The sequence below is a fragment of the Enhydra lutris genome, unplaced genomic scaffold, assembly GCF_002288905.1.
Source record: "Enhydra lutris kenyoni isolate GAN:26980312 unplaced genomic scaffold, ASM228890v2 scaffoldscaffold30, whole genome shotgun sequence".
Classification (NCBI taxonomy): Eukaryota; Metazoa; Chordata; class Mammalia; order Carnivora; family Mustelidae; genus Enhydra; species Enhydra lutris.
In genome coordinates this window covers 9,008,867-9,035,801 of record NW_019154114.1, presented here as the reverse complement: position 1 = coordinate 9,035,801, position 26,935 = coordinate 9,008,867, and the positions used below count along the sequence as shown (strand labels likewise).

Sequence of the window (26,935 nt, the reverse complement as noted above, 5' to 3'; positions counted from 1 at the left end):
TCTGGGTCTTACTCTTGATAAAACGGGGACTCTGGCCTATCTAGACTCCAGCACTATGCCCCGGGCGGCTTAGCTATTGCCCCGGAGAGTCCCCTCCTCCTGAGGGATCCGAGTCCATCCGTCACTGCACTCATAACCTTCCACCTGTGCAGTTTCATCATGTCCAAAGGCTGGAGCAAACCTAGCCTTATTTACTACTCTTGTCTGATAGGCAAGTCAGGATTTATTGTTCACTTGCTACAGATGAGATGAAGGTTCGAGAAGGTTTAAGTGGCTTACCTGACAGCTGACGTTTTGTTGACTGCTCATCATAAGCCAGGCCTGGTACTGGGCTAAGGCAGCATTTGCACAGTCTCGTTCAAGCTCATAAGTTACTGCTGGGAGAGATGGGGTTATTTCCATTTTTAGCAGGTGAGGAAAACAGTCTTAGGTTATTTAACTTGCCTAATGTCAAATCTTTTTCTTTAAGAGAGGGACGGAGAATCTTAAGTAGGTTCCACACCCAGCGTGGAGCCTGATGTGGGGCTTGATCTCACGACCCTGAGATCACCATCTGAGCTGAAATCAAGAGGTGGATGCCTCACCACCAACTGAGCCACCCAGGTGGCCCTAGTCAAATCTTTTAGGTAGCAGAGACAACCCAATACATTCAGAACATGTTCTGAGAGACTAACGTACTCTTGTGTGAACCAGGGGCTAACAGAGGAAGCAGAGAACACATTCAGAGGACTTGACTTCTGTTGTTGACTTCTCCCTGGAGTAGGGAGGGGAGTGTCTCAGAGAGCTGAGGCACTAGAGCATACAGATGGTGGCCCCGAGCCCTGCACGTTGAAGGAGCTCAATGAACAGCTGACACACCAGGGTTTCAAAATGTTCATTCTGCCAGATGAGGGGGAAACCTGCAAAATGACTTCAACTTGGCTTTTATTAGAGAAACCTAATCTTCCTTGGAAGTCCAGAGATTATGGAGGACAACCAGTGGGGGAGGGAGGGTGGTGAGGAGATAATTTAGAGGCTGAACTGGATTTTAAGTATTTTTGTGAGTCAAAGCACACTCCTACAGCTAAGGTTCTTACACCAAACCCTCACCTTAGGACAAATGCGACGGCTAGGTTATCCAACTGGCCCTTCTGTGTCATCACCAGCTCTATGATTTGGGAGATATCAGTTACTTATAACTGGGTTTCTTCTAGTCAGCTAACAGCCTGCATGCAAATAAGGACTGTTTCTGGTCTTTGGGATTTATTTAAACATATAAGTCAAGTCAGAATGTTTCTTAACATAAAAAAATCTTTATTGCTGTTTCAGCTTAAGAGGTGAGCGAAAATATTTATTCTTGCCTTAACTCATTGCTCCATAGTGTCATGGAATGTGGTTTCATTTGTTATCTTCCTCTAAAGCAATAAATAAATAAATGGGGGGGGAGGCAAGGAAAATCCTAAAGATGCTTTTGGTTAAGAAACTAATTCTATATACAAGTTAGAGAAAATTACAGTTTCATGCCAAAATAAAGTATTTATAAAATAACAGGTATTCCATTTTAAAACAAAGCCATGAAAAAGATATTCCATTTTATTTTATTTATTATTACTGTTATTGTTATTTTTTACAAACAATAGATTTGCTGCAACATGCTCTGGCTCATATTATTGAATTAAAAAATTTAACACATTTCAAAAATATCAAAAATACACTATAATGAGTCTTAGGACTACAATACAACAATGATTGCACAAAACCATAAGATATGAACTCACTGTCTGGATGACATCCACTGGCAACAGTGAGAGAAAACCCTAGAGCATCTGGGAGAAGTGCGTGAAATTCAGAATACAAGGAGCTTCTGTGTGACTGAATGATCACCAAATGAAGGAAATAGCAGGATTTACTGTAGCTGCTTTTCTCAATCTAGGAAGTGCTTACCCAACTACGGGGCAAAAGTCACTAACTGGAGAGAAAGATGAACTCGCCTCCATGACTGGGGGAGTCTGAAAAGGCCCCGCCCGGAGGGAAGTAAAAAGTGACGCGACACAGTTCTCTAGTGATGCTGCGGGCATCACTGAATGGCTTGGAGGCTAATTATTTAATAATTGGTACATTTATCGGTAACAGCCAAATGCTCCCTTATGGAGGTCTCTTCATTAATAATTATTGAGTAGATAGAGAAGGTGAGCCTGTGGCTTCCAAGTACCTGCTTTTGCTGAAGGTCTACGTGGGAAGAAGAGCAACGTTTGAGATTCAGTAGATACGCCTAACCGGCTCCATCTCCCGGAAAATAGCACTCGCTACAAACAACTGTAATAGCACCCAGGGATTACCAAGCTCTTGTGTTGGCTCTTCCGTACACCAAGAAATGAATTCATCAGTTTATTGCACACATACACTCTACAGTAGTATAATAACGCCCTCACTTGCATGAGGAGTGCCAACTCAGTGACTCTACGGTAGACTCGTAATGACATAGCGGCATTCAAATGTTCAAAAAATGAATTTCCAACCCATTAGGATAAAATAAGAATACCATGGCTGCCAAGACTCATGGGTTTTTCTTTCTTCCACGGGACTCCTGAACTGCTCCCAGAAGCAGGAGTGATACCCTTTCACAAATCCTCTTACAGTTCTCTATTAAATGGGAGGTACACACAGAGACCTGAGAATCACCCAGAGGCCAAAATCTCTGGGCTAGAGATCAATGGTACTCTGCCCACCTGGGGAAAACATCCTCTGGGTAAAGTCCTGGGCAGTAGATTACATTCACCTGGAGACAGATTCCTGGATTTCACCATGTGACAACCTAGTCAGATCACACGAAGATAAATGACCTCACAGGTCAAGAGTTCTGTAATCTATTTTTGGTAACGGACTATGGCCTTCTTACCCTCTATTTTAATACAGAGCAATTCTAGAGGGAAATGAATGAAAGAAGTCACAGAAAAGAGTAGTTTGGTACTAATGATATGAAAGCCTGTATGAAAGGTTTTCAATGCAACCTAGTGTTTCCTGAAAATAAATCTACCATGTAAAAAGAATATATGGAATTTTAGAGTTCTCCTGACAAAAAAGTAAATCCATTTACTTTGGGTAAAGTCATTTCAGAACTGGGTTTCATGGTAGCTCCAGTAAGTAGGGTGGGAAACAAAGACAAGAAAACGGTTCACAGAGATAAAGAACTATTGTTAAGAAGCTATTCTATGAAAGTGGTATATTCCCAAAGTAACTTTCTTCTGCAGACAGACAGCATCAGTGTTTTGTAACTCAAAGATTCTGCTGTCTGGGTAGCAAGATGTTTCACATCACCCATCACTATTATTTTGGGCTTTTCTTCACTTTCATTTCTCCTTCACCCCCCACCCATTTCCCCATATAAAAATAGGGCAGCAACACACAATTCATTCCCCCCTTTCTAACAGCATCTAAACTTTGCATGAATCATTATTTTCCCTACTTCAAATTAAGACCTGAGTTCTGACCAGTAGTTTGATACATAGAAGTCAAGTTTTTCTGACAATATGGGGACTAAAACTCAGATTCTTGAGGGGTTGAACTTCAGAAAGCCACGGAGTGGTATGGAACCCCCCAAGAGTGAACCCCACTCACACACACACACACACACACACACACACTCTCTCTCATGGATGTGGGGCCTCTGAGAAGATGAGGACACATAACCATTTGTGGACAGGTCATCTGGTTTTCTGCTATTGCTTTAACAAAAACTTCAAAAACTCCCTCAAAGATATAAATAGATGGACAGCCAGATCTATATATATCTCAACCCTAACTTTAACATTTTGTTTCTCATAAAGCAAATTCATGATTCTGCCCTATTTTCTTTTTAATTGTTAAAGTATTCTAAAAATTCAAAGCACATTCCCCATCGGGTGAAATCAAGCAATGTCAAAATTTTATAGGAATAAGTAGGAATTAGTTTCCTAAATAAGTCTTCTAATGGAAAAGGCAACAGAACAGAAATATGGAAGGACTGCATTTTGCTAGGGTTATGTGGAATGTGCAAAAATACAGTAAACCAGGTTTTCTGTAAGTTTAGGATTTTCTTAATTCAGTCCTCCTTCCTCCTCCTATTAATTGAGCCTCGTACTCCGAAACCATGTGAGGTGGATAAGCAGTTTTCAGAAGTGTACTCTGTTCAACATTAAAGATGTGAACTCATTTCTGACACTTTAGGAAACGATCCCTCTGCTCTAGAGTAAGAGAAGGACCATGACTTAACCCATGAGCTCCATCCATCCGTCTGCTCTCATTCAGCCTCAGTCTGTGCAGAGTCACCCGCTACACTCAAGGTTACCTGGAGGCAAGCAGCATCAGCCTTGGCCCTACATGTGAGGAGGCTGGCTGCCAACTCCATCACACGTTGTGGGAAGAGGCAGTCCCCAAATACTTCTCTTGTGATCTCCCGGGCAATTCCTGGCAGGTGTCACATGTGTCAAGGAATTAAATCTCTTTTTCTGACTGACGGGGAAGCAGCCTTAATTCTCTTTCCTTCCCCATCTTCATCCCCAAAGATCCTACTCCCCCAAGTTTCCCAGGAGCTTTCCCAGCCTGCCCTCCAACAGTTCGAAGATTGCCCAGGGCCCTTCCTAGTACCCTCACAGAATGCTCCAACACCTGATGATCATTCTGTCTACAGACAAAGGTGCCGGGCTGCCTCTAAGAAGATTGGCTCGAGTGCAGATTCAAAAATAAAAAGTTCACAGTCAATGAAAAGTGCTCTCATTACATTACATACATAAATTATCGGTTTGATTGGTTCTACATTTCCAATAAACATCATTTCGAAAGGCTGTATTCTCGTAGAGAAGAATGAAAAGCCATGTGACTAGTCACATCACATCCCATCAGTTAGGTTGAGATATAAGGTGATTTCTCTGTCACAGAGATCCATCAGCAGCAATTAGTAAAGAGAATCAATCTTCAGTTATTTCCTCCACAGAAAAAGTCCCTTTCCTGCCCAGGCAGGCAAATTCTCAAATTATCCTAGGAGAGAAAGGGTTAATGGCAGGTGGTAGGACTGATACAGAACCACATCGGCTTTCTTCCCAGTAACTCTGGGAATTCCAATGCAGGTTAAATGTGAAACTTAACACTGATGGTGTTTATTAGTTTATCCCGGAGTAAGACCCTGATAGCTCTTACCACGTTTGGCTCCCAAGTTCTTCCCCTCGGCTACGGTTTAGGAAAGCAAAGGCACCAGGCCTCTGGTAGGATCCCTACCCCGACACTGCGCAGCCTGGCCCAACGCTCCGGCTCCTGGGGGAGGGTTACAGGGCCGTGTCAAACTCCTCCGGGAGCTCGGTCCGATCCTCGTCGTGGGGCTCAGGCTCGGGCCTGCTTTCCTGGTGTTGCTTCATTTGCTCTTTGACTTCTTCCTCCAGGTCACGAGGTACAACAAACTGATCCTCCGGCTCCAGCTGAGTCGGGGCAGCGAAGTAGCCAGTCTTCTTCCTGGGTGCTTCTGTGGCCACTTCAATGAGGTTCAGGCTATCTTCTAGGGGCACGATCGAGCCATTTGAGAGTTTCTTTCCGTAGAGACAGGAAGTGGAGGGGGACTTCTGTAACTCCATCCTGTCCTTGCTCCTTGGCAGAAGTATGCCACTATTCACACTGTTCTGTCTTCGGATCCCAAAAAACGATCCTCTAGCACGTTCCTCAGGACCCGGGGTAGGAGAATTCTCTCTAAGAGTGGGAGAGTTCTCGAGACCCCTTCCCCTACAGCAGTGGATATCTACTTCTACTTCCACTTTGCTGCCATTTGTTATGACACCTTCGACAGGCTGGTCGTCATCACTGTCCAGGCCGTTGTCAGACTGGTTACTTGAGAAAGTCGCACAAGAAGGCTGGCGCTGAAAGAGCGCGGAAGTGGGTGTTGGGTGGAGGCTGCAGCGCCTCTCCGGCCTTGGAAGCAAGCCAGCATCCAGCCCGACAGTGTTGTGTTCGTCGGAAGCGGTGGACCCCACCTCACTGCTCACCTCTGAGGTGGACATCTCGCTGCCGAACTCGGAGGCAATGCCACTGCTGGAGGAAGGAGTGGTTGGCTTGGGGGGGTCCTTGAGGACAGTGGTTGAAGCAAATCCCACAGGACCTGGGAGAGTGAGCCCATTCATTTCACACGTGCACCCTTCCTCTCCAATGTTCAAATAAACCACCATCGCCCCCACATTGTCCTGACAACCGTAGCTCTGGGCTAACGTGCACAGCTTCTTGGCAGCTGCTAATGGGTCCTGCACGTGGCGTACTGCGTCGACAGCTTCTGTATATGACAGGTGTTCCCACAATGCTTTGTTTCCCAGAATCAGCAACTCATCTTGAATGGTAAGTGGAGTGGCAGATATATGGGGTTTAGGGAGGATCCAAGGGTAGAGGTATGTACAGCCCAGCATCCGGGTACAGCAGGTTACCCCGTTCACTTTGTTGTCCTAGGAGACAAGCAGAACGCAAAATTCTGAGTAACAAGCAACAATGACACACAATTGCTTATCTTTCTAGATCATAACGTCTAGTGCTCTACAGTAAAAGAGAACAGACAGGTATGGCTTTTCCTCAGATCTCTATAATTTAAGTGGACTTACAAAAATGAATGTACAGAATTCTTAAAGGACAAAGTATCATGTGGTTATTATACCAAATAGTTCACAGGACTGGAGTTAAAACCAATTAAAATTAAGTGGCGAAAAGTTTAGCACCTCCATCTCAAAAGATACTGGCTCTCATAGAAGTACAGGCTTCAGCATGTCCTTAAACAGAGAAACAGCTGTTAGAAAAACAATAAGCGCTGGTATTAACCCTCCATCACCAGTATCCTCACAGAGGTGTGTCACTAAAAATGATTTCACATTAAAGGCACAGCTGGGACAGAAAAGATTCAGTTAGATATTAAACGGCTAAGAGAATTTTTGTAGTGCAGGCATTAAATGACCTCTAAAGCTATTTAGCCTAGAAAAGTCAAGTCTGAATTCCATGGCATAATTTACCTCATCTGTAAGGCCTGTACCCGGAATGAATAGCAGATCAAGTCACAACAGATATAATTCTAAACTTAGAGGAAAAAGAATAATCCTCTTTTGCAGGTTGGGAATGGTCATCTGCCAAATACTTTGTACTGATTTCTTTTTAAGATAAAATCAAACAAAACCTCTAAAAAGTCATCAATATATTTGTTTCAGAGCTGTGGTCATTCTCTGGGTAAAAATCTTGGCTGTCTCATTTACCAGAATTTGTCACAAACTCTAAATTTTATTTTCCTCATCTGTAAAACGGAAATAAAAGCACTTCTTTCATGGGGATTATTGTGAAAAGTAAATAAAACAAGAGTCAAGCGCTTAGCAAAGAATAAATGCCTGTGGTTAAACTGACACTTTAAGAATAATTCTTGCCTGCCTCTGGCGCCCCAAGAAAAACCAAAACATTATCTAAATCCTGGAAAAAGAGATTATTCAAACACAAAGTTATCTTTTATCTTTCCTTTGTTTTGACTGAAAGACCTTCCTGAGACTAATGCCTCGGTCTACCAGAATCTCCTTAATATCAACCCACACTGTAATGGCCCTTTTTATGGTTTTGTGTTCTTTGGGTGGAATCTCCTCTGGGTAATCCTCACACAGAAATCTGACAGAACAGACAGCCCAGAGATGGACCCACACACACATGGTCTGTTGATCGCTGCCGAAGGAGCAAAGGCACTTCAATGGAGAAAGGACTTTCTGGTCAATGAATACGGCCGCAACAGCTGGGCATCCACACGCAAAAAGCAGAAAGGACTCTAGGCACTGAGCTTACATCTGTCACAGAAATTAATTAAAACCAGATCAACCCAGATTAAAACATGAAACTTCTAGAAGATAACACAGAAGAAAATCTAGGTGACCTTGAGTTTGGCAATGAATTTGTAAACACAAAAAGCATGAACCCATGAAAGAAAAAAAAGGTAAGTAGGACTTCATTCTCAACTAAAAACTTCTTGGGATGTACCTGGCTGGCTCAGCCAGTAGAGTATTTGACTCTTGATCTTAGGGTCATGAGTTCAAGCTCCACATTGTGTGTGGAGCCTACTTAAGAAAAAAATTTTAAAAAATTTAAAAAAATTCGTACGAAAACTTCTGCTTTGCAAACAACACCATTAAAAGAGTGAAAAGAGGAGCGCCTGGGTGGCTCAGTGGGTTAAAGCCTCTGCCTTCCGCTCAGGTGATGATCCTAGGGTCCTGGGATTGAGCCCTGCATCGGGCTCTGCTCAGCGGGGAGCCTGCTTCCTCCTCTCTCTCTGCCTGCTGCTCTGCCTACTTGTGATCTCTGCCTGTGTCAAGAAAATTAAAAAAAAAAAAAAAAAAAAAAAAAGACTGAAAAGACAGACACAGACTGGGAGAAAGTATGTGCAAAACACATGTTGATAAGGACTTGTACCCAAAATACACAAAGAACTCTTAAAACTCAACAACAAAGAAACAATTAAAAATGGGCAGAGCATCTGAGCAGAATTCCACTTTTGCAGTAAACAGTGTTCACATGCAATTACTAAAGTCTCTTTGAAAGCAAAAATGTGATGCTAATTACTAGAAAAGGAAACAAGCTATAAAACAGTAGAGATACTGATGCTTCATAATTAAAAAGCAAAACCAAACCACCAGAGCATACTAAGCCAGACACAATATAAACAGTAACAATATCTTAAGACTTTGCACTTCAGAACAGTGATGTCAAACTGCAGAATTTTTTCTTCTTCTATTTGGAATAACAAACCAGAGGAGTTGAAAATTAACCAAGGGAGACATCTGCATTCAGTTTACGTGCTAGCTATCAGCTGAAGGATCACAAATTAGGATTTCTCATTTCTAATTTGCCTTTTCTTTTTGTTAGTCATTAACTATTCATTAGATTGTCTTCTAGTACTATTATCTGGATTGGACACAATTTACCAGGCTTGATGGGAAGAAAATGGACCTTCATTGCCTGTATGCAGAACAGCATTCAGTAGATTTGGGAAGCAGAAGCAACTGGTAGAGAGTGAGACTCACCTCTGTTATGATGGCTTTCTGGTCCTTCACCCTTTGAGCCTCCTCCGGGTCCTGCTCCAGGCTGAAGACTTTCGAGAGGGGCACTGGCTTCCCACTGCGGCACAGGACCGCTTGGCACGTGCCAACGTTGGCTACAGTCAGGCTAAAACTACTTGTTGGGTCGGCAGTGTCGGGGCGGATGTAACAAAGGAGAGCGGAGGAGCCCAGCTTCTGGCCAGCCATTCCCAATTTCCTATTGAGGAAAAAAAAGAAAGGAAGAAAGAAAGAAAATGAAGTTGTCGAAGTAAGAAGCAGTCCTTTGTGTCCACGTGTTCCTCGTTTCTCTGCCACATGACTAAGAGCCAGCTGCCCGGTGGTCACCTGAAGGCAGACTCTTAACTATGGGACACGCCTTCCACGCACAGCTGACTGAGAAAAGAGATTTTACAAACAGGCTGAGGGTGGGGGAGCCAGTGAAGCTACATCTTTGTCTACAGCTTCTGCTTGTGTCTGATCATAGACTGTTTTTTCATTCGGTCACTTTCAACTTCAGCCCATCAGAAGTCACCTGGCGGGCTCATTAGAACAGATGGCTGGGAGACACCTGGGTGGCTCAGTGGATTAAGCCTCTGCCTTCGGCTCAGGTCACAATCTCAGGGTTCTGGGATCAAGCCCCGCATCAGGCTCTCTGCTCAGCAGGGAGCCTGCTTCCTCCTCTCTCTCTGCCTGCCTGTCTGCCTACTTATGATCTCTGTCTGTCAAATAAATGAATAAAATCTTTAAAAAAAAAAAAAAAAAAAAAAGAACAGATGGCTGGGGTCCCTCCCCAGAGTTTCTGATGCAGTGGGTAAGGGGCTGGCCCAGTAATCTGCTGTTCTAACAAGTTCCTAGTGGTGCTGAGGGTGCTGCTCCTAGTACACCACTTTGAGAACCACTCACTTAGGCTGTGAGGTCCTCCAAAGAAGGACCACCACTCTCCCTCCTCTATGTCCCGTACACATGGCATCCATCCCCTCGCACCTGGCACCAATGCTAAGCACAGAGCAGACACTTTGAGAAGGATCCGGTTGCAAATTCCAGCTCTGCCATTTGCTCACTGCAGATCCATAGCAAGATATTTCTCTGGGAAATTTTTCTGAGAAAATACCCATTTCTTTGGCTTGTTTGGAAAGTTAAAGATATGGTATGAGAAAGACAGACTGGTCTTCTGCCTGGCTCTTGGGGGTGCTTCATAAACCGAGTTCTCTTTCCCAAACTCCTTCTTTTGCCAAGTTCCTAGCTCAAGTCCATTACTGAAAAATAGACTCTTTTCCCAACATCTTTGCTTTGTGTTATAATGAGAGGTAATACCAGCTTGGGCTCCAGGCTATTCCATCTCAACCTGGATGATACAAGGTTATAACCTCTCATTTGTGCACGGCCTTCCCACAGCCCACCTGATGTACACGAGGCTATATTAGCTACTAAGAGATTTTCAATAATTTGATTATATAGTTTTTGCCCTTAAGTGGCTAATTAACGGTAAATCCCCAATAAGTATTCTAAACACACAAATCTGATCAGTGCTTATTAACTTTTTGTAGGTCACTGAGTCTGTGAAGAATCTTACAAAAGCTTACACACCACCCAAATGTACAAATGCACTTATACACAATCAACCTTCTACACACGATTTCTGGATTTTCCAGATCCTCAGCAGCCTCTGGGTTCAACAGGGAAAACAAATGGCTCCCCAGGCTCTCTTCAAAGGACCAATGTCCTCGGGCTCCTGGGTGGCTCAGTCAGAAAAGCATCAGCCTTCAGGTCAGGTTGTGATCTCAGGGCCCTGGGATGGAACCCCACATTGTGTGTGGCTCCACACTCAGCAGGGGATCTGCTTCTTCCTCTCCCTCTGCCCCTCCCCATGCTCGTACTCTTTCTCTCAAATAAAAATCTTTAAATAAATAAACAAAGGACCAAAGGCCCCACATTTCTCCATGCTGGTCCAGAGAACAGTTGTAGCAGAAGGATCAAGGTGAGACCTTGATCCTCTACCTATAAATTTAGACCCTGACCTTCTGGCTTAGTGAGATTTACGTTCCAAAAGTAGAACCGAGTTAGGGATTATTCAACCCACCTGCTTACCTGTGAGATACCAAGAAGGTGTTAGCCATGAACACCGTGTCATTTGTTGACTGCTGTACTTCTTCCAAAAGCACGTCCGCCATGGTGCACTGGAGCAGGCGAGGGAGCTCCTCGTTCCGGTCCCCGTCAAACATGCCGTACACAGCGCCCACCCCCTCTGCAAAGTTATCCACAGCCAGGGCAGAGACACACAGCCTGTAACACAAACAGGAGAAAAACAACCATCAAAGCAAGTTATGGTAAAAAGGATTCTTCTCCAGGTAGCCTTCTTTGAAAAATATGAACTGCGGGTGGAAAAAACAGTAGTAAATTCTAATCTACACGTGAAAAAAGCATGAGGTAATTAGTAGCACCTGAAAGAGCTGATGTCCTAAGAAACGGGGGGAATTCAGCCACACTCACGGGCAGTACATACTCGCTTTGCGGTGCTGCCGAAGGCTGGGAAGAGTCAACGTTTTCCTTTAGTAGTGATTAAGGACTAGTATGGTCAACATTCTTCAGCCAGAGACCCCCAGGAGCACAACCACGGCGGAGCAAACTAGGCTTATTCCGCCTCGAAGCAAGGAACAATGCCCACCACGGAACTCTGGGGTGAACAGGTAAAGGTGTGCTGGAAAAAAGCCGCGAGAGGGTTTGGGCTTTCGCTGGGTCATTCTGGGAAAGGTCTGATGAAGTAAACCAAGATTAGGTGCTGTCGGAAAGTGGGGTCGTTCTATGGCTGGGTATCTCAGTGACTCTGATCTATACGGAAAGAAGAGTAGCGTAAGGAGAAAGTAGCAGTCACCGTTTTAGCTGTGAGAGGGGATGTTCGGTATTTTGTGGACTGTGCATTCATCTTGGTTTTGTCTCACTGCACCATGCTCCCGGAGGGATCTTCTCTCGTGCCGGCATTCTATGATGTGTTTATGTCCCACAGGAATCAACTTGGCCCAGCTTTCAGCCCCAGATCAGATGTCAAGGGCTGCCTTTTTAGTTTTTCTCCATGGCCAAGATACTCACTTATTTCTCTGCCCTGCCATCTCAGCCAGTCCATGGCTCCAGAAGGTTGATGAAAGTGTAGCATCAGTGGTTGGCAAAGGTTTCTGGTCAATTTTCAAGGTGGTGATATGGCTGTGGAAAGTGCACGAAGGGAAGATGAGACCACATAGGCTTCTGTGTTTCACAAAAACTATCCCCAAAGAACATGTGTTTTTATAAAATCATTTACTGACAGACCAAGACTCATCTCCAGAGAGAACGAGGAAAGTAGTGTGCTGACCCACGGGCTAAGGAGGAGGAGAAAGAAAACGGGTTGGAGGAAGATACAGCGGCCAAATAGTGTGGCAATTGGTACTGTTCATTTCAATGAAAAACCAAGCACATACAAAGATTTCCAAGCCTTAGCCAACTGTCTACTTAAATATTCTGATACAATGAAGGCTTGATACAATGAGTGAGGTTGCGTCGTCTCTTAGATGATGTAATGCAGTGTAATCCAAGCCACCTAAAATGTCTATGTACAGATATTCAGCGTGTGGCTGAGCAGTACCCATGACGCTGAGTTCTGATATAAATGGGCTGTCTACTGGATAGAATATCTATCCATAATTGAATTAAGTAAAAGAACAGAGGGGCTCTATGGCCTAATTCATTCTATTTCCTTTAATAAATCAAGATCCCTACCGACCTCTACAGGAGATCAGCGGCATGGCTGACGGAATTAAAAGCACGTGTGGATTCAATTTCAAAATTTTTCCTACCTAAATGTGTCCAGCGTCTTGTGTTCCAGAACCAGATTCGTATTTCCAGTCAGGTCAAGGTCTTGTAAAGTAGCAGGCAGAGCCTCGGGAATCAGGATTTCTGTCAAGTCATTGCAACTTAGGTCCACAAACTGAGAGGAAAATGGGGAAATCAAAAGAAAATACATCACAGACAGTGAATTCTTAGATCCCTAAAAGTCCCCTACCATATCCTCAAAGGAAATAATTTCTTCCCAGGAATCGATTAAATTTGTTGTGATCCCAAACTGCCACTTTCTTCTCCTCTACGAGAAGAGAGTGACCTGCCGTTTCCCCAGCAGGACACTGCTCCGTCACAGAAAAGTACCTGGATCTGAGGCAACTGCAGTATCTCTGGGAAAATACTGATGTTGTTGGAGTGTGCCACAAGGGTGTGAAGCCTTTTGCAGTTGGCTATGGTCGTGGGAATGGTTTTAAGCTTGTTGCCACTTAGGTTCAGTTCCTCCAACTGCTCCAATTTATTTAGTTTGCTGAAAAAGAAACAACCACATAGCACACTGCATTCACAGGGGGCAGCCACCAAGCCAGTGTGACAGCGGCAGCCTGGTCCGCTGCCAGAGGGCTGCTCAGAATGAAACAGCCAGAGGCCAGCAAAGGGGACAGCTCCCCAAGGTGACTGCTCCCTAAACCTCAGCCTCATCTGTCTCTCACTGGGTTCCAAGGCCAGAAGCTTCCCTTGCTTCTCTTACAGCTCTTAGATCTGGTGGGTATGAACATCTTTCTGTTATCTGACTTACGCGGAAGAGGCTGAATCCGCGCTGGCTTGTGGTGAGTGGATTACCATGGGACTAGGTTGGCCATTGCTAACTAGCTGCAAAATACCACACAATCTAATGTCAGCGGGCATCAATATCCTCAGCTATGAAACGAACAAGTTGTACTAAATCATCGCTAAGATTCCTTTCTGGGCTAAGGCTCTACAGCTACCTGTGCGTCACATAATCCACCTATTCAGTAGACATCTCAGGAGGGCTCGCTCTGCACGTAGCGACGTGCCAGGGACTATGATGTGAGTGACTCACTGTTCTGCGGGCCTAAGCAAAGCTTTTTTTTTTTTTTTAAGATTTTATTTATTTATTTGACAGGCAGAGATCACAAGTAAGCAGAGAGGCAGGCAGAGAGAGAGGAGGAAGCAGGCTCCCCGCTGAGCAGGTAGCCAGACACGGGGCTCGATCCCAGGACCCTGGGATCATGACCTGAGCCAAAGGCAGTGGCTTTAACCCACGGAGCCACCAGGCTCCCCTAAGCAAAGCTTTTACACAGCAAGCAAAGTATCTTCAGACAGCCTAACATCTTTACCTAAATTATTACAAACTGCTCTGTTTATAATTTATTAATTAAAAAATTATAAAAATAAAGTCCTATAACGTGAAGAGGAAGTTTAGAAAATAAATAAAACAATAATACCACCAATCTGAAACTACTGTTTCTGCTAAATGAGATGCATATGCAGAATTTTCATTTGCATATTTGTTTTACATAAAATTTATCTCCTGCCCTTTCCATGTATCATAAGTAATTTCTATTGCTAGAAAATTCATAGATACTTTCGAATAAGTTCAGTAAATTCAAATTGTTTTCTTTCCTACTATAATAGTAATGCATACTCATTGAAAAAAAAACTGAGAAGTAGAGATAAACAGAAAAAAATCTTTTAGTCCTACTGCCAGAGATAATCTCTCATAACAATCTGGTGGAGGGTATTCTTTCTTGTCTTTTTTAAAGCAGTAAACTATATTTTTCAAAGTAAAAAATGTTATATATGTTTAATAATTTGCCTTTTTTTAACTTAACAATTTAACATTTTAAAATTAACAAATTAACATTTTAAAAATGTTCTCCTGTCCAAATCTCATGCTTTTCTTTTATACTAGTCCCTGCTTAGATCTAATTTGTAAATAATAATGTAGCATTCCTATTTCAGCCAGCCTCTTACTGAGCACCCAGAGCTACACTAGATTCTGAAAAAGAAGTCCAAAAGAAACAGAAGATTTGGACTACGCCTGTGTAATTAAACACTGCTCAGGAGATGACTTGTTAGTGGGTTTATGATTCAGTGTAGAACATTTTCTTTAATACACTGCTCCTAAATTCCATTTAGTTTTATTCTCTGTATTCAGAATACTCTAATTTTGTGTAATCTCCTATTACTTTTTATCTTCTAACCTATTTTCGTAAACTTTGAGGTATTTTAAGTTCTGTATCAGCCTGCTTTTAATGCGTCCAATAAGAATGTCATCAGATTAAGAGGAATTCATCAGCTTCAGAGCATTCCATCCGCTATCTCCCAAAAGCTTCAAAAACCAGTATGACTTGTCAATGGTCTGTTGTTTCCACTTTACAGGAACGTATCCGAGGCCAGTGGAATTAATCTGATAGGATTTCAAGAGACCTCTCACATGCTGAAATTAAGATTCTGCCTTCACTTTTTTTTTTTTTTTTTTAAGATTTTATTTATTTGAGAGAGAGAGAGAGACAGAGAACCAGACTCCCTGCTTAGGGACGTGAGGCTTGATCCTAGGACTCCAAGATCATGACCCGAGCTGAAGGAAGATGCTCAACAGACTGAGCCACCCAGGTGCCCCAAGATTCTGCCTTCACTTAAAAAGCCATTGTTCAGATTCTTTTAGGAAGCCATCAAGTTCATCCTGCTTGTCTTTTATAAGCTGCAAATACCTCATTTCATAAACATTCACAAAAACTATGATCTCTATGAGTTTTTCTAAGTTTATTACATTTCTCTCTCTTTTTTTAAGAAGGATTTTATTTATTTATTTGACAGAGACACAGCGAGAGAGGGAACACAAGCAGGGGGAGTGGGAGAGGGAAATGCTCCCTGCTTGGCAGGGAGCCCAGTGTGGGGCTCAATCCCAGGACCCTGGGATCATTACCTGAGCCGAAGGCAGACCATTAACGATTGAGCCACCCAGGTACCCCAAGTTTATTACATTTCTAAGAAAAATCTATAAAATAAAATTAGAATATCAAAATAAATAGTTTTGTTTTCAAATTATATCAAACATAATTTCAAATTACAGCAAACATAATTTTATATGATACATATAATTTCATTCAAATTATATCAAACATCATTTCTCTATTGGCTTCATTTTTGAAAACATCATTTTTGGGGCGCCTGGGTGTTTCAATGGGTTGAGCCTCTGCCTTTGGCCTGGGTCATGATCTCAGGGTCCTGGGATCGAGCCCCGCGTCAGGCTTTCTGCTCAGCGGGGAGCCTGCTTCCCCCTCTCTCTCTGCCTGCCTCTCTGCCTACTTGTGATCGCTCTCTCTGTCAAATAAATAAATAAACTCTTAAAAAAAAAAAAAAGAAAACATCATTTTTTTAATGATGACTTTCATGGTATAGATTCTTCTGGCATCAAATTTTCCAAAATCTTTTAATCAAATATATTTTGGAAAATATTGATTTCTCCACTGATACTGTTTAAAACTTTAACAGCATTAAATAGCTCTGTTATGTTTTCTTGTGGGTAGAGTCTGGCTAACTACTATTCATCTCTTCCTCCTGGAGGGCAACCCCATCCCCAGGCACCGTCCAGTGCAGCAAGCTACCTGTGTGTATTCTTAACATTCCGCATTTGTTACACTGTACTGCAACTGCCCATTACTTGTCTGTGTCCCCAGCTTGACGGTAAGTTACTGTAATGACGACAGAGACTGTTACCTAACCACTGTTTCCCTAGTACTTATGCAGAACTTGACATAAAGTAGACATACTATATATAATATACATATAATATATTTTATATATATATAAAGAATAAATTAATGGACTCAACAATATATTATAAAACAGAGCTGACAAGGGAAAAGAAAACATTGTTTTCAGAATGTATTTCTTAGGCCTGTACTTTTATAGGTTGAAAATTCTGAGACCATTATTAAGTACTTAGAACAAAGAATTAAATGCATTTTATCTACAACTTCTCTGGTTACTGATATTTAACAATTGGATACAGATTTTCTCATTCAACTAGTGGAACCACAGTACCAGAAAGTTGCTCAACACAAAGCAAGAGCATCCAGTAAGAGAACTCTAAGGTAGACTGGCAAATGCAGATTTCACCCGAAGTGTCTGAAATGACCATCGGGTGTATTTGCTCACCTTGCAGGAAAGGTCTGTAGCTGGTTGTTGGCAAGATGCAGGATTCGCAGGTGCGGGTGGCCCACCAGAACAGGCACACACTGGTCTGTCAGGAGGTTGTTGGTCAGATAGAGCAGCTGCAGAGCACTCAGACTCTCCTCTCCAGCGCCAGCAGATGGCAAAGAATCCAGACTGTTTGCAGATGCATTCAAGTATCTGAGACTGACACAACACACAGAAATCACCGTTTCCTTTACGGCTATTTGTTACCATCCTCCCATCTCACTATGGGACACTGCTCCCAAACTTGTGACACAAGTCAATTCCTCCAGGGTTTTTTTCTAATTGATTCTATCCACCCAACCAAAGTTCCTTTTATTCAACTCATGCAAGCCAAACAGAGAGCAAAGAATTTAGGTTTGCTTACGTTCCCAGGCTTCTGCAGTGGCCTGATTCTAACCTAGTTTCATCTTTTACTATCTGTTGTCCACAGAAAAGGTGTTGTTGAATCTCATGTTTACAAATTTATCAATGGTGAAGACACCCTTCAGGGAAGTTCTGGTCTGATTTTAATAGGATCGTATTTATTTAGACAATTCCCTGACAGTCCCCTAATGATGGGCATATAGGCTGTTGGCACCTATTCGCAATTATAGACATCATAATGAGCAACTTTGTGTCCTTATCTAATTATTTCTTTAGGCTATATTCCCAGAAGCAGAATTTATAGGCTCAAAAGATACATTCACCTTTAAGATTTGGGTATATATGCATTGTCAAACTGAGCTCCAGAAAAGCTTTATCAAGTTATACCTTCCACAAGAAGGATATAAGAAAGTCAGTTTGCTCAATCCTTTGTCAACAATGAGTATCATAATTCATTTTAATCTCCACCAATTTAACAGATAACATATGGTGTGATTTTTAAAATTTGCCTAGCGTGGTGTTTGGTATATACAGAACGTGCTTCATAAAAGACAACTATTATTGTTAACCTTGTTGTGTGTTAAGTCTTCCTCATATTGTGTGATTCACATCCCTAATTAGCTTTTTAGCTGTTGAGGGTACTGTTAATATGTGTATGTCTTTATATGTCCCGAAAGTGCTCTGTGCAGAGTTAGTATTAAATTAATATCATTGACAGTTTGCTATAGCTACTAAGTAGCTTCCTTACTACAGATTCTAAGGTTGTAAACTAATTTTATTCAGACTGTCATTTGAACTAAATGCAACAGGGAGGGAAAAAAAAAGAAAGAAATGCAGAGGGGCGCCCAGCTGGCTCAGTCTGTGGCGTGTGCGATTCTTGATCCTGGGGCTGTGGGTTCAAGACCCATGTTAGGTGTAGAGATTGCTTAACAATGAAAACTTGAACAACAACAACAACCACAACAGCAACAACAAAGAGGGCACCTGGGTGGCTCAGTCAGTTAAGCATCTGACTCTTGATACTGGGATTGTGGGTTTAATCCCCACATTGGGTACAGAAATTCCTTAATAATAAAATTAAAAAAAAAAAAAAAGAGGGTGACTCAAGTCAAATCAAGCATCCAACTCTTGATTTTAGCTCAAGTCATGATCTCAGGGTTGTGAAATGAAGCCCTGTGATGGGCTCCATGCTGGGCATGGAGCCTGTTCAAAATTCTCTCTCCCTCTAGCCTTTCCCCTCTTGCTAAAAAAGAAAAGATCGGGCACCTGGGTGGCTCAGTTGGTTAAAGCCTCTGCCTTTGGCTCAGGTCACCATCTCAGGGTCATGGGATCGAGCCCCACATCAGGTTCTCTGCTCGGCAGGGAGCCTGCTTCCCCCCCAACTCCACCACCTGCCTCTCTGCCTACTTGTGATCTCTATGTGTCAAATAAATAAACAAAATCTTAAAAAAAAAAAGAGCTAAATGCAGTGTTATGCATTACTAACAAATATTTATTAATTAACAAGTTAAATCCCATATAAGCTTTCCAAAAAGAAAAGTGCCCTCAAATATTTTATAGAATTTTCAAAGATTTTTTTTTTATGAAAATCCAAACAAGTATATTATACATTTAGAGATATATAAGCTGCCAAAGAGTAAGCCAGACACTTGTGAGCTCAACGCTTTTCATATGTATCCTATAGCCTTATGTTAAATTACTAATGCTCATCTCTGTTTTCTCCATCTCTAAACTGAAGACAATATAGCAGAAGACTATAATTAAAACGAGTTTTCACTTAATGGTAACATATGCATAAGATAAACCTGATTACAGGAAGTAACAGGAAGACACACTATCTGTTAATTTACAATGAAAACACAAAAAACACCTTTTGGAACAAAGTTACCTTTAAATGCACAGTTTTCAAAGTAGGTAGTAAAAAAGCACTGCACATTAAGAATATAACTTGATGATAGCTTGGTAAAGCAAGAAGCAAAAACTAAATTAACTTTACTGATATGTCCTTTTCTCCCATATGCAAAAGCTGAAAATTGCCCAAGAAAGCTTTATCAGAATGCTGTAATTTTTCTTTAAGAGGTCATAAATGTATTCATTTTCAGAGATGAAAGCCTGTTTGAAATTTCCCAAGCTGCTTGAAATTGTTTGCAACACTAAAACTTCTTCACCATTTGATGGTTATTTCAACTCTTGAGTTAAAGACTACATGCCATGTTTCATTTCCTATAAATTACTCATATAAGTCAATCCCCACCTACAGTTGGACCACACGGCAAACACTGTAAATAGAGTTCCAAAGATCATGCCAACGACAAGTCAATACTGCTTGTATTGATGACTCTCTTTTCAATAAACGCTGTGGCACTTACTTTAAGGCCTTGGAGAAGAGCGTATCTGGCAGCCTGGTGAGCAGGTTATGCTGAATATCCAGCGCCTCCAGAGGGATGTGCTCCGCCAGCACCGGGAGGCTCTGCACCTGGTTGTGCCCCACCATTAGCTTTCTGAGACTCAAGCTACTAAGGATTCTAAGGGCAACAGTACAAAGAAACAAATGAAAACCTTCCTTAAATCACAGTTTCTGAGTATGCCCTTGGCCATCTCCCTGAAATCAGTAAATTAAGAGAAGCCTATTCTAGACAGTCTCCTCACTGGCAAGCACCTGAGCCAAAAGGGCGGCCATGACCATATGCTTACCCACCACCCACCAGGAAGTCATTATAAGGTCATTTTGGGAAAAGGTGACTTAATGAAAGCAAACAACACAGATCTAAGCAAACACACAAACAAAAAAAGCAATTTCTAGAATAAATTGATTTATATTTTAAGTCTAGACAGCACCAAAATTCAGTGAGTTAATTAATACACAGTTTATTCCTGAACAACATGGATTTGAATTGCATAGGTCCATTTATGTGCAGATTTTTTTTAATAAAGGCAACAGAGTACTGTAAATGTATTTTCTATTCCTCATGATTTTCTTTAATGAGGTTTTCTTTTCTCTAGCTTACTTTAAGAACAGAGTATAAAATACATATAACATACAAAACACAACTGTTTATGTGATCAGTAAGGCTTCTTTCTGGTCAACAGTAGGCTCTGATTGGGGGTCGGGGGGAGTCAAAAGTTACATGTGGATTTTCAACTTTGCGGGGGCCAGGACCCATAACCTCCACACTGTTCAAGGGTCAACTGTAACTGAATGTAATAAATAAAAACATTTATTATAACAAAAATTACTACTTATTTAGAGTTTAAAATGTGCCAAGCCAATTTAACTATTAAGTTCAGAAGGGTTAAGGGACTTCGATTTCCCAAAGATCTCACACTGAATGTGGGAAATTATATCGTCGGGACTAGAACTAAGGTCTGATTCCAAAGGCTGCGTTCACACCTACTATGCTGCAAGCCTCTAGTTTATTTTAAAGACTCCACTAGGTACAACTACACTTTTACACCTCAGTGCTTCTGAATACTCCACTCACTCACCCCTAGTATCTCCTTCTCTCCCCGTCCACATACAGAATCTTACCATCTTGTAAAAAGGTCGTCCTGAATATGCAAATCTCTCATGAAGCATTCTCTAACCATTGAAAGTTGTGAATTTCTAAAACATTTGATTCATACAGCATAATGATGAAGAGTGAGGGCTTCAGAATAAGAACGACTACACTCAAATGTCAGCTCCCATCATTTCCTAGTCAAGTGTGACCTTGGGCAAGTTACCTAACCGCCGCAGGCCCTCATTCCTTCATTTGTGAGATGAGAATAAGTGTCTATCTAATAACATGGTTAAAGGATTAATAAGATAATAAAATTGAGATTCTTAGAATATTACTCAGTTCCTAATAACTTATTCAATACAAATGATCTATTATCATAATCAAGTCCCTGATCTATCCCAATAGCTCTTGTTACATTTTATCACAGTTATCTGTGCACAAGTCATCCCAACTATCCACTTACCAGTTCCATGCAGGCCAACACTGTGCATTAGCCATCACTGTATTCCTTACCACACTTCACACTGCCCTGCACTCAGCAAGTACTCAATATTTAACAACAACAACAAAAAGGAATGAAAAACCTTTGAAAGGCAGCCCAAGGGGCACCTGGGTGGCTCAGTCAATTAAGTGTCTGACTTTGGCTCTGGTTGTGATCCCAGGATCCTGGGATGGAGTCCCAAGTTGGGCACACTGCTTGGGGAATCTGCTTCTCCCTCTGCCCCTCCCCTTCTGTCTCTATCTCAAATAAATAAATAAAATCTTAAAAAAAAAAAAAAAAAAAAAAGGCAACCCAAACCTAGGAAAAGAATTACAGATGCATACAAACTCACGTACCTCATGGGAACCTCTGTCAGAAGATTATAGCTCACATCTAATATTTCCATCTTCTTTGCTTCACAGGCCCAGTCAGGGACACACTCTAGCAGGTTTCTACAGAAAATAATTAAAAGGCATCACTGAAGATGACAAGCGGAACTCATTTCACTAGTCTGTAATATATCTGTTAACCAGCCTGCGAGCACCTTGAGGGCAGAAGCACTCTTCCCAAAGCATCCCTAGCACGCCACCTGGAATATGGAAGGCGCTCAATGAATGCTGTTGATAGGAAGAGAGAGACAAACACATGAACATGTATTATATTCCATCAATTATGCTACCTGCTCAAAGAAGACACCGAGGCTCCGAGCACCAAGGAAAGCACAGAGTAGAGAGATGGGCGAAGGTAAGACAATGAAATCAGTGGCATTCTAAACAAACTTTCAAAGATGAGTAGGATTTGCACAGGTAATAAATGACTGGAGGAGAACAGAAGGAAAATTGTAGAGAAAATGCACCAAATGAATACACAGGTGAGGAAGTGGGGACAGAAGGTAAGTGGTGGCAGAAGCTTCAAGTCATTTACAGTGTGAGTTCAGGCCACCCAGCAGATAGTTAGCGCAAGGAATTCTATGTTCAGATGATACGTAGCTTCGCAAAGGCTCAAAGAATCTACTGAAGGACCGATCACATCATGAGGCAGAAAGAAGCAGATACTGCTACAACAGCCAAGTGAAGGGAGCACTTTGCCCGCCATGGATCAGGGCCAGCTCCCCCAAGACATACGACATCTGGGTTAGAATCTAAAGAATGTTGTACACTGACCCAAGATGACAAAGACATACTAAGCAAGAGGTGACAACATGAGGTAGAGCAGCAAGAAGAAAAGAAAGGGCATGGTGGATGTGAGGAACAATAAGCAGTCTGGTGAGGCCAGAGCAGCCAATATGGAACCCAGGGGGAGGAAACAAGCTGAGAGATGTAAATCATGTCTAGAAGACTGTGACTTTATCCTGCAGGGACAGGAGGATCACTGAAGGGTCTGTAAGCAGTAGGAAGACACAGTCAGTGTTGTACCTTCAATAGCTCACGCTGTGAATACTCAGAGGTCTGGCTGAGGTGCTTTTTTTTAGTAAAAGGAAGCGGCTACAGATTTCCAGACAAGACATGGTATGGGCCCAAGTGGGTGGTAAGACAAAAGGAAAGGAGGGGAGGGATTCCAGAAATATCTAGGAGGCAAAAATCAAAGCAACTGGGAGATGAATTACACATGGGAGTAGAGCAGAAGAATAAAAAATGATTTTTAGGCTTTTCATCTAGGGAGAAAAATCATATCCCGAGAAAGGACTGGTAGGCTCTAAAAGAGGTTGGAAATGTAAGTTGCAAGTGGTGTCCATCTGATAGGACTATCTTATGCTAATCCCAAAAGCTGAAGCAGACATAAGACAACAAGCTAAGCTAGGGTTGGAGGAGTGAATAAGGAGTTTCACTTGGCACGTGTGTGAAGTACTTGGAGACAGGCAGGTCAAAAAATCCCTAACACGCAACTGGACACATCGGTCTGAGGCTGGAAGGGGTCCAGGCTGGCGATCTAGGTGATGTTGACGCTAGGGGTAGCTGAACTAATGGAGTAAATGAGACTCTGTCACATGAGAACGTAGCAGGCAAGGGCAGACCCAGAATAAGGGACCTGTAAAAGGCTGGCTGAGGAAGAAGAGTGTGCAGGAGACAGGAGGGGTCGAAGCCGCATGAAAAAAATCTGATTGTATTAGCCAGCTGAGGAAAAAGCGTGCTTGAAGAAAAGAGAGCAGGAATGACAGTGTCGACATAAAGAAGTTCCATATGAGAAGGCTGAAAGCAAGCTGTGACGGAATAAACGAATGGGAACCGAGGAAACTGAGCCAGCAAATGAACATACTTACTGAGAAATTTGGACAAAAGGGAATGTGAAGAATTAGATAAGACCTAAAGGGGCTGCAAGTACCTGTGTTTTTTAAGACAGAAGAGGTGTGAGTGTGAGTGGATGGAGAAGAGGAAAGACCACGACCACACACGAAGGGAGGAAGTGGTGACTCACAGAGCGAGGTGTGGAGTAGGGGAGCGGCTGCCGGCCCGGGCCGAGAGGCTGGCCTGGACTCGAACAGAGGAAAGAAGTGGAGAATGGATGTCAATCTACATGCCTTCAAGCAAGGTGGGAGGAAGCTGAGGGAGACGGCTTAAGATGATCTCGATTTTCCCAATCCAGTGAGGAGCTAAGCTCTGGAGCGCAGGAGATGGGGGGCAGAGCAGCGGAGGGAAGCCAAGCCACATGGAGCAGATGCCCAGGACACTGGAAGGACCCGACAAGAGAAAAGACTGATCAGCTCCAGCTGAGGTTGGAAATTGTGACTTTACAGTGATGTCCGTATGATTTTCTTTAGCAATGATCAAGCCCGGAGAAGGTAAATCTTAGTATTGACCCATGCTGCGGTTTTGCTGAGAATATATGACAGAAAGAAGGGGATGGAAAGGAATCTAGAACAACAGCTTAATAATAATGGTAACAAAGTAACAATAAAAAGAAACCTGGCTCTAAGAGTCACTATTTCCTGAAAGACTATTTTGTCCCAGGCACCATACAAATCTTCTGCAATTAGTATCTCATTTAATCTTTGATGTTAACCATATAGGACCCCGTCCACCTTCTACCTGCTCTATCACTCCATGATCACAGCATTTAAGAAGCTACCCTGTAATTGTCTGTTTGGTTGTCAAACTCTCCACCAGACCATAAAACTCAACCACTGAATCCTGAATGCCCAACAGTGTTAGAAATGAAGGGAAGAAAGCATACCTCAGTTATATTTGTTCTTGACCATCAATGGAATAATTAATATATAATTAATATTTCTCTGACCATCAGACCAACATGGGTCATAAGAATATCAAATAATTAAGAGAAGAAAAATTTAAAAATAAGTCACTAAAAACCAAGAATTATCTGATTTCAATCAGCAAAAAGGAAATCATTGCCACGAAGAAGATAAAAGATCTTCTTTGTTTGCACCTCATTCTAAATTCCCAGACTTTAAGAATAATTCACAGGCACCTTTCTGTTTCAAGAGGACCTTCCCTTGAAATAGACGGTATGGCAATTAAAAGTATTCCTCCTCTCATCCTTTCTCCCTTCTCCAGGCTATCCAAATATTTCCATGTACTTAGATCTCTTATACCTCAAAACCACCAAAGTATCCACATCTATCTCTTAAACATTAAGAATCAAACAAGCACCACTCTCATGAGACACACTCACCGGGAAAGTTCTAGAGAAGTGAGTTGACTGGGTACTGGATAGACATTCACTGCTGTCAGCCCTAATCAAAAAACAAACAGGTGTTAGTGACACTCTCCAAAGAAGAAAGTAACTGAGAGTAAACAAGGGCAAAGTGGCTCCGTGAGATCACCAAGGAGAAAACTGATGTCATCTACTGAGATGGACTGAAGACAAAAACCTGGGTAACTTGCAATGACTAACTTTGACTACCTGATCCTGATCTGAAAACCAAATAAAACAACTAATAGAAGGATCCTATGTACTGATCTGAATTCACATTAGCTCAGGCAGTCAACAGTGACTACTTGACTACTTAGCTTTTAAACTTAAAAAATAATAATAATAATAATTGGATTTTTACTGGCAATATTTTAACTTTTAATTAAAGTAAAACATAAATACAGTAAAGTACAACAATCTTAAGTGTATAGATCAATGAATTTTTACAAACAGAACCCAATGGGATAACCAGTACCCAGATCAAGAAACAGCGCATTATCAGCTGCTCCCAAGACCCCCGTTTTCCCTTTTAGTCACTCCCCAGCTAGGCAACCCTACCCTGACTCCAAATACCACAGATCATTTTTGCCTATCCATATAAACACACACAGTCTGCATAATTTTCTGTCTGGCTTTATTTCCTCCACACCATGATTAGGAGATTTGGTGCTATTACTACATACGGCTGTAGTTCACTCATTCTCGCGGCCATATCAAATTTTCTATGTAAGTATACCACAATTTATTTAACCATTTTAGAGTTGGTAGGCATTGAAATCTTACAGTTTGGGGTCACTATGAAATTATGAATACTGCTTCCATGAACATTTTTGTCCATGTCCTTTGCGGACACAGACATACCAGCATTTATGCTGGTATAAGATAGGAGGGCAAGAGAGAGAGTAGACAATTCTTTGGTTTTCCAAAGTGGTTGCACTGATTTACACCCACAACAGCAGATGCTGGCATTTTCAGTCTTTTCTATTCTAGTCACTCTGGTAGGTGCGCAGTGGTGTCATGCTGGGGTTTCAATTTGCATATCCGTGATGACCAGTGAGGTTGAGTGCCTTTTCCTCTTCCTACGATAACTTGGATAACCTCTTTTGCAAAGCTGAGTTCTTTACTTTTGAGGCATCAGAACTGCAAGTGTTGGTATAAATTCTTCCAGGTTGTAGAACTTAAGGGTTCCTTAAGTTCCTTAAGTTGCTAACTTCAAGCAAGCCACATTTAGTAGGGCACTGTGAGAGAAAATCAGTCCCTAAGACAGGGTGTCAATGAGGCCTTTTCCAGCAGGGCCACTCATTCAGATTCTCTAGATACATTTAGAATAGAGAATGGGCCTGAAAACAAGTATTTACATCACAAAAGAAAGACTATCATCTCACAGTAATATCTATAAACAGCATAAGTGGACATTCATCAGCTGTGACACTGTTTGGACCTAAGCTATTAATCTAAGCTACAATTTGAAACTTCTCTAGCATGATAAAGGAAATGAAAAGAGAAGTCCTTATCTTTTACCCTAAAAATGTATTTTAGAGATTCAGAAAAGAGGATAATGAACACTCATCCACCCATCATCCAGCTTTTAGTGAATCTTCACATTCTGCCTTATATACAGACTTTTCAAAGAATTAAAATACTGCACATACCAAGAGGTAAACATCATTTTGAATATGATTTTTATCTCTCCTACGGGTACTTTTATACTGTTATGGCATACATATAGCTAAGGAAACAACATTTCTGTGTGTTTGAAAATCTGATTAACAACTATCTTGGTATACATATAATTATGCTTTTTTTTCCCCCTCAAATAACGTTTCTAAGATTTGCCCAGATTAACACAGAGAGCTTCAGAGCAT

At 41.9% G+C, this 26,935-nt stretch overlaps 1 protein-coding gene across 2 annotated transcripts in view; it reads right to left on the bottom strand.

Annotated features, from left to right (window-relative positions):
- Nucleotides 1–1,629: 1,629 nt before the first annotated feature.
- Nucleotides 1,630–26,935, bottom strand: part of LOC111152971 (PH domain and leucine rich repeat protein phosphatase 2) — a 67,406-nt gene continuing 42,100 nt past the window's right edge. Inside the window, exons 9-18 of one of the 2 annotated variants that reach the window (XM_022511735.1) lie at nt 25,050–25,110; nt 21,776–21,871; nt 19,808–19,963; nt 17,034–17,234; nt 13,215–13,377; nt 12,869–12,999; nt 12,129–12,239; nt 11,130–11,324; nt 9,027–9,258; nt 1,630–6,434 (exon numbers count right to left, since the gene is read on the bottom strand). In XM_022511735.1, coding sequence (XP_022367443.1) covers nt 5,280–6,434; nt 9,027–9,258; nt 11,130–11,324; nt 12,129–12,239; nt 12,869–12,999; nt 13,215–13,377; nt 17,034–17,234; nt 19,808–19,963; nt 21,776–21,871; nt 25,050–25,110 — 2,501 coding nt within the window. In that variant the 3' untranslated portion in view covers nt 1,630–5,279. The remainder of the gene's footprint in view (nt 6,435–9,026; nt 9,259–11,129; nt 11,325–12,128; nt 12,240–12,868; nt 13,000–13,214; nt 13,378–17,033; nt 17,235–19,807; nt 19,964–21,775; nt 21,872–25,049; nt 25,111–26,935) is intronic. The other variant, XM_022511736.1, reaches the window with a different exon arrangement.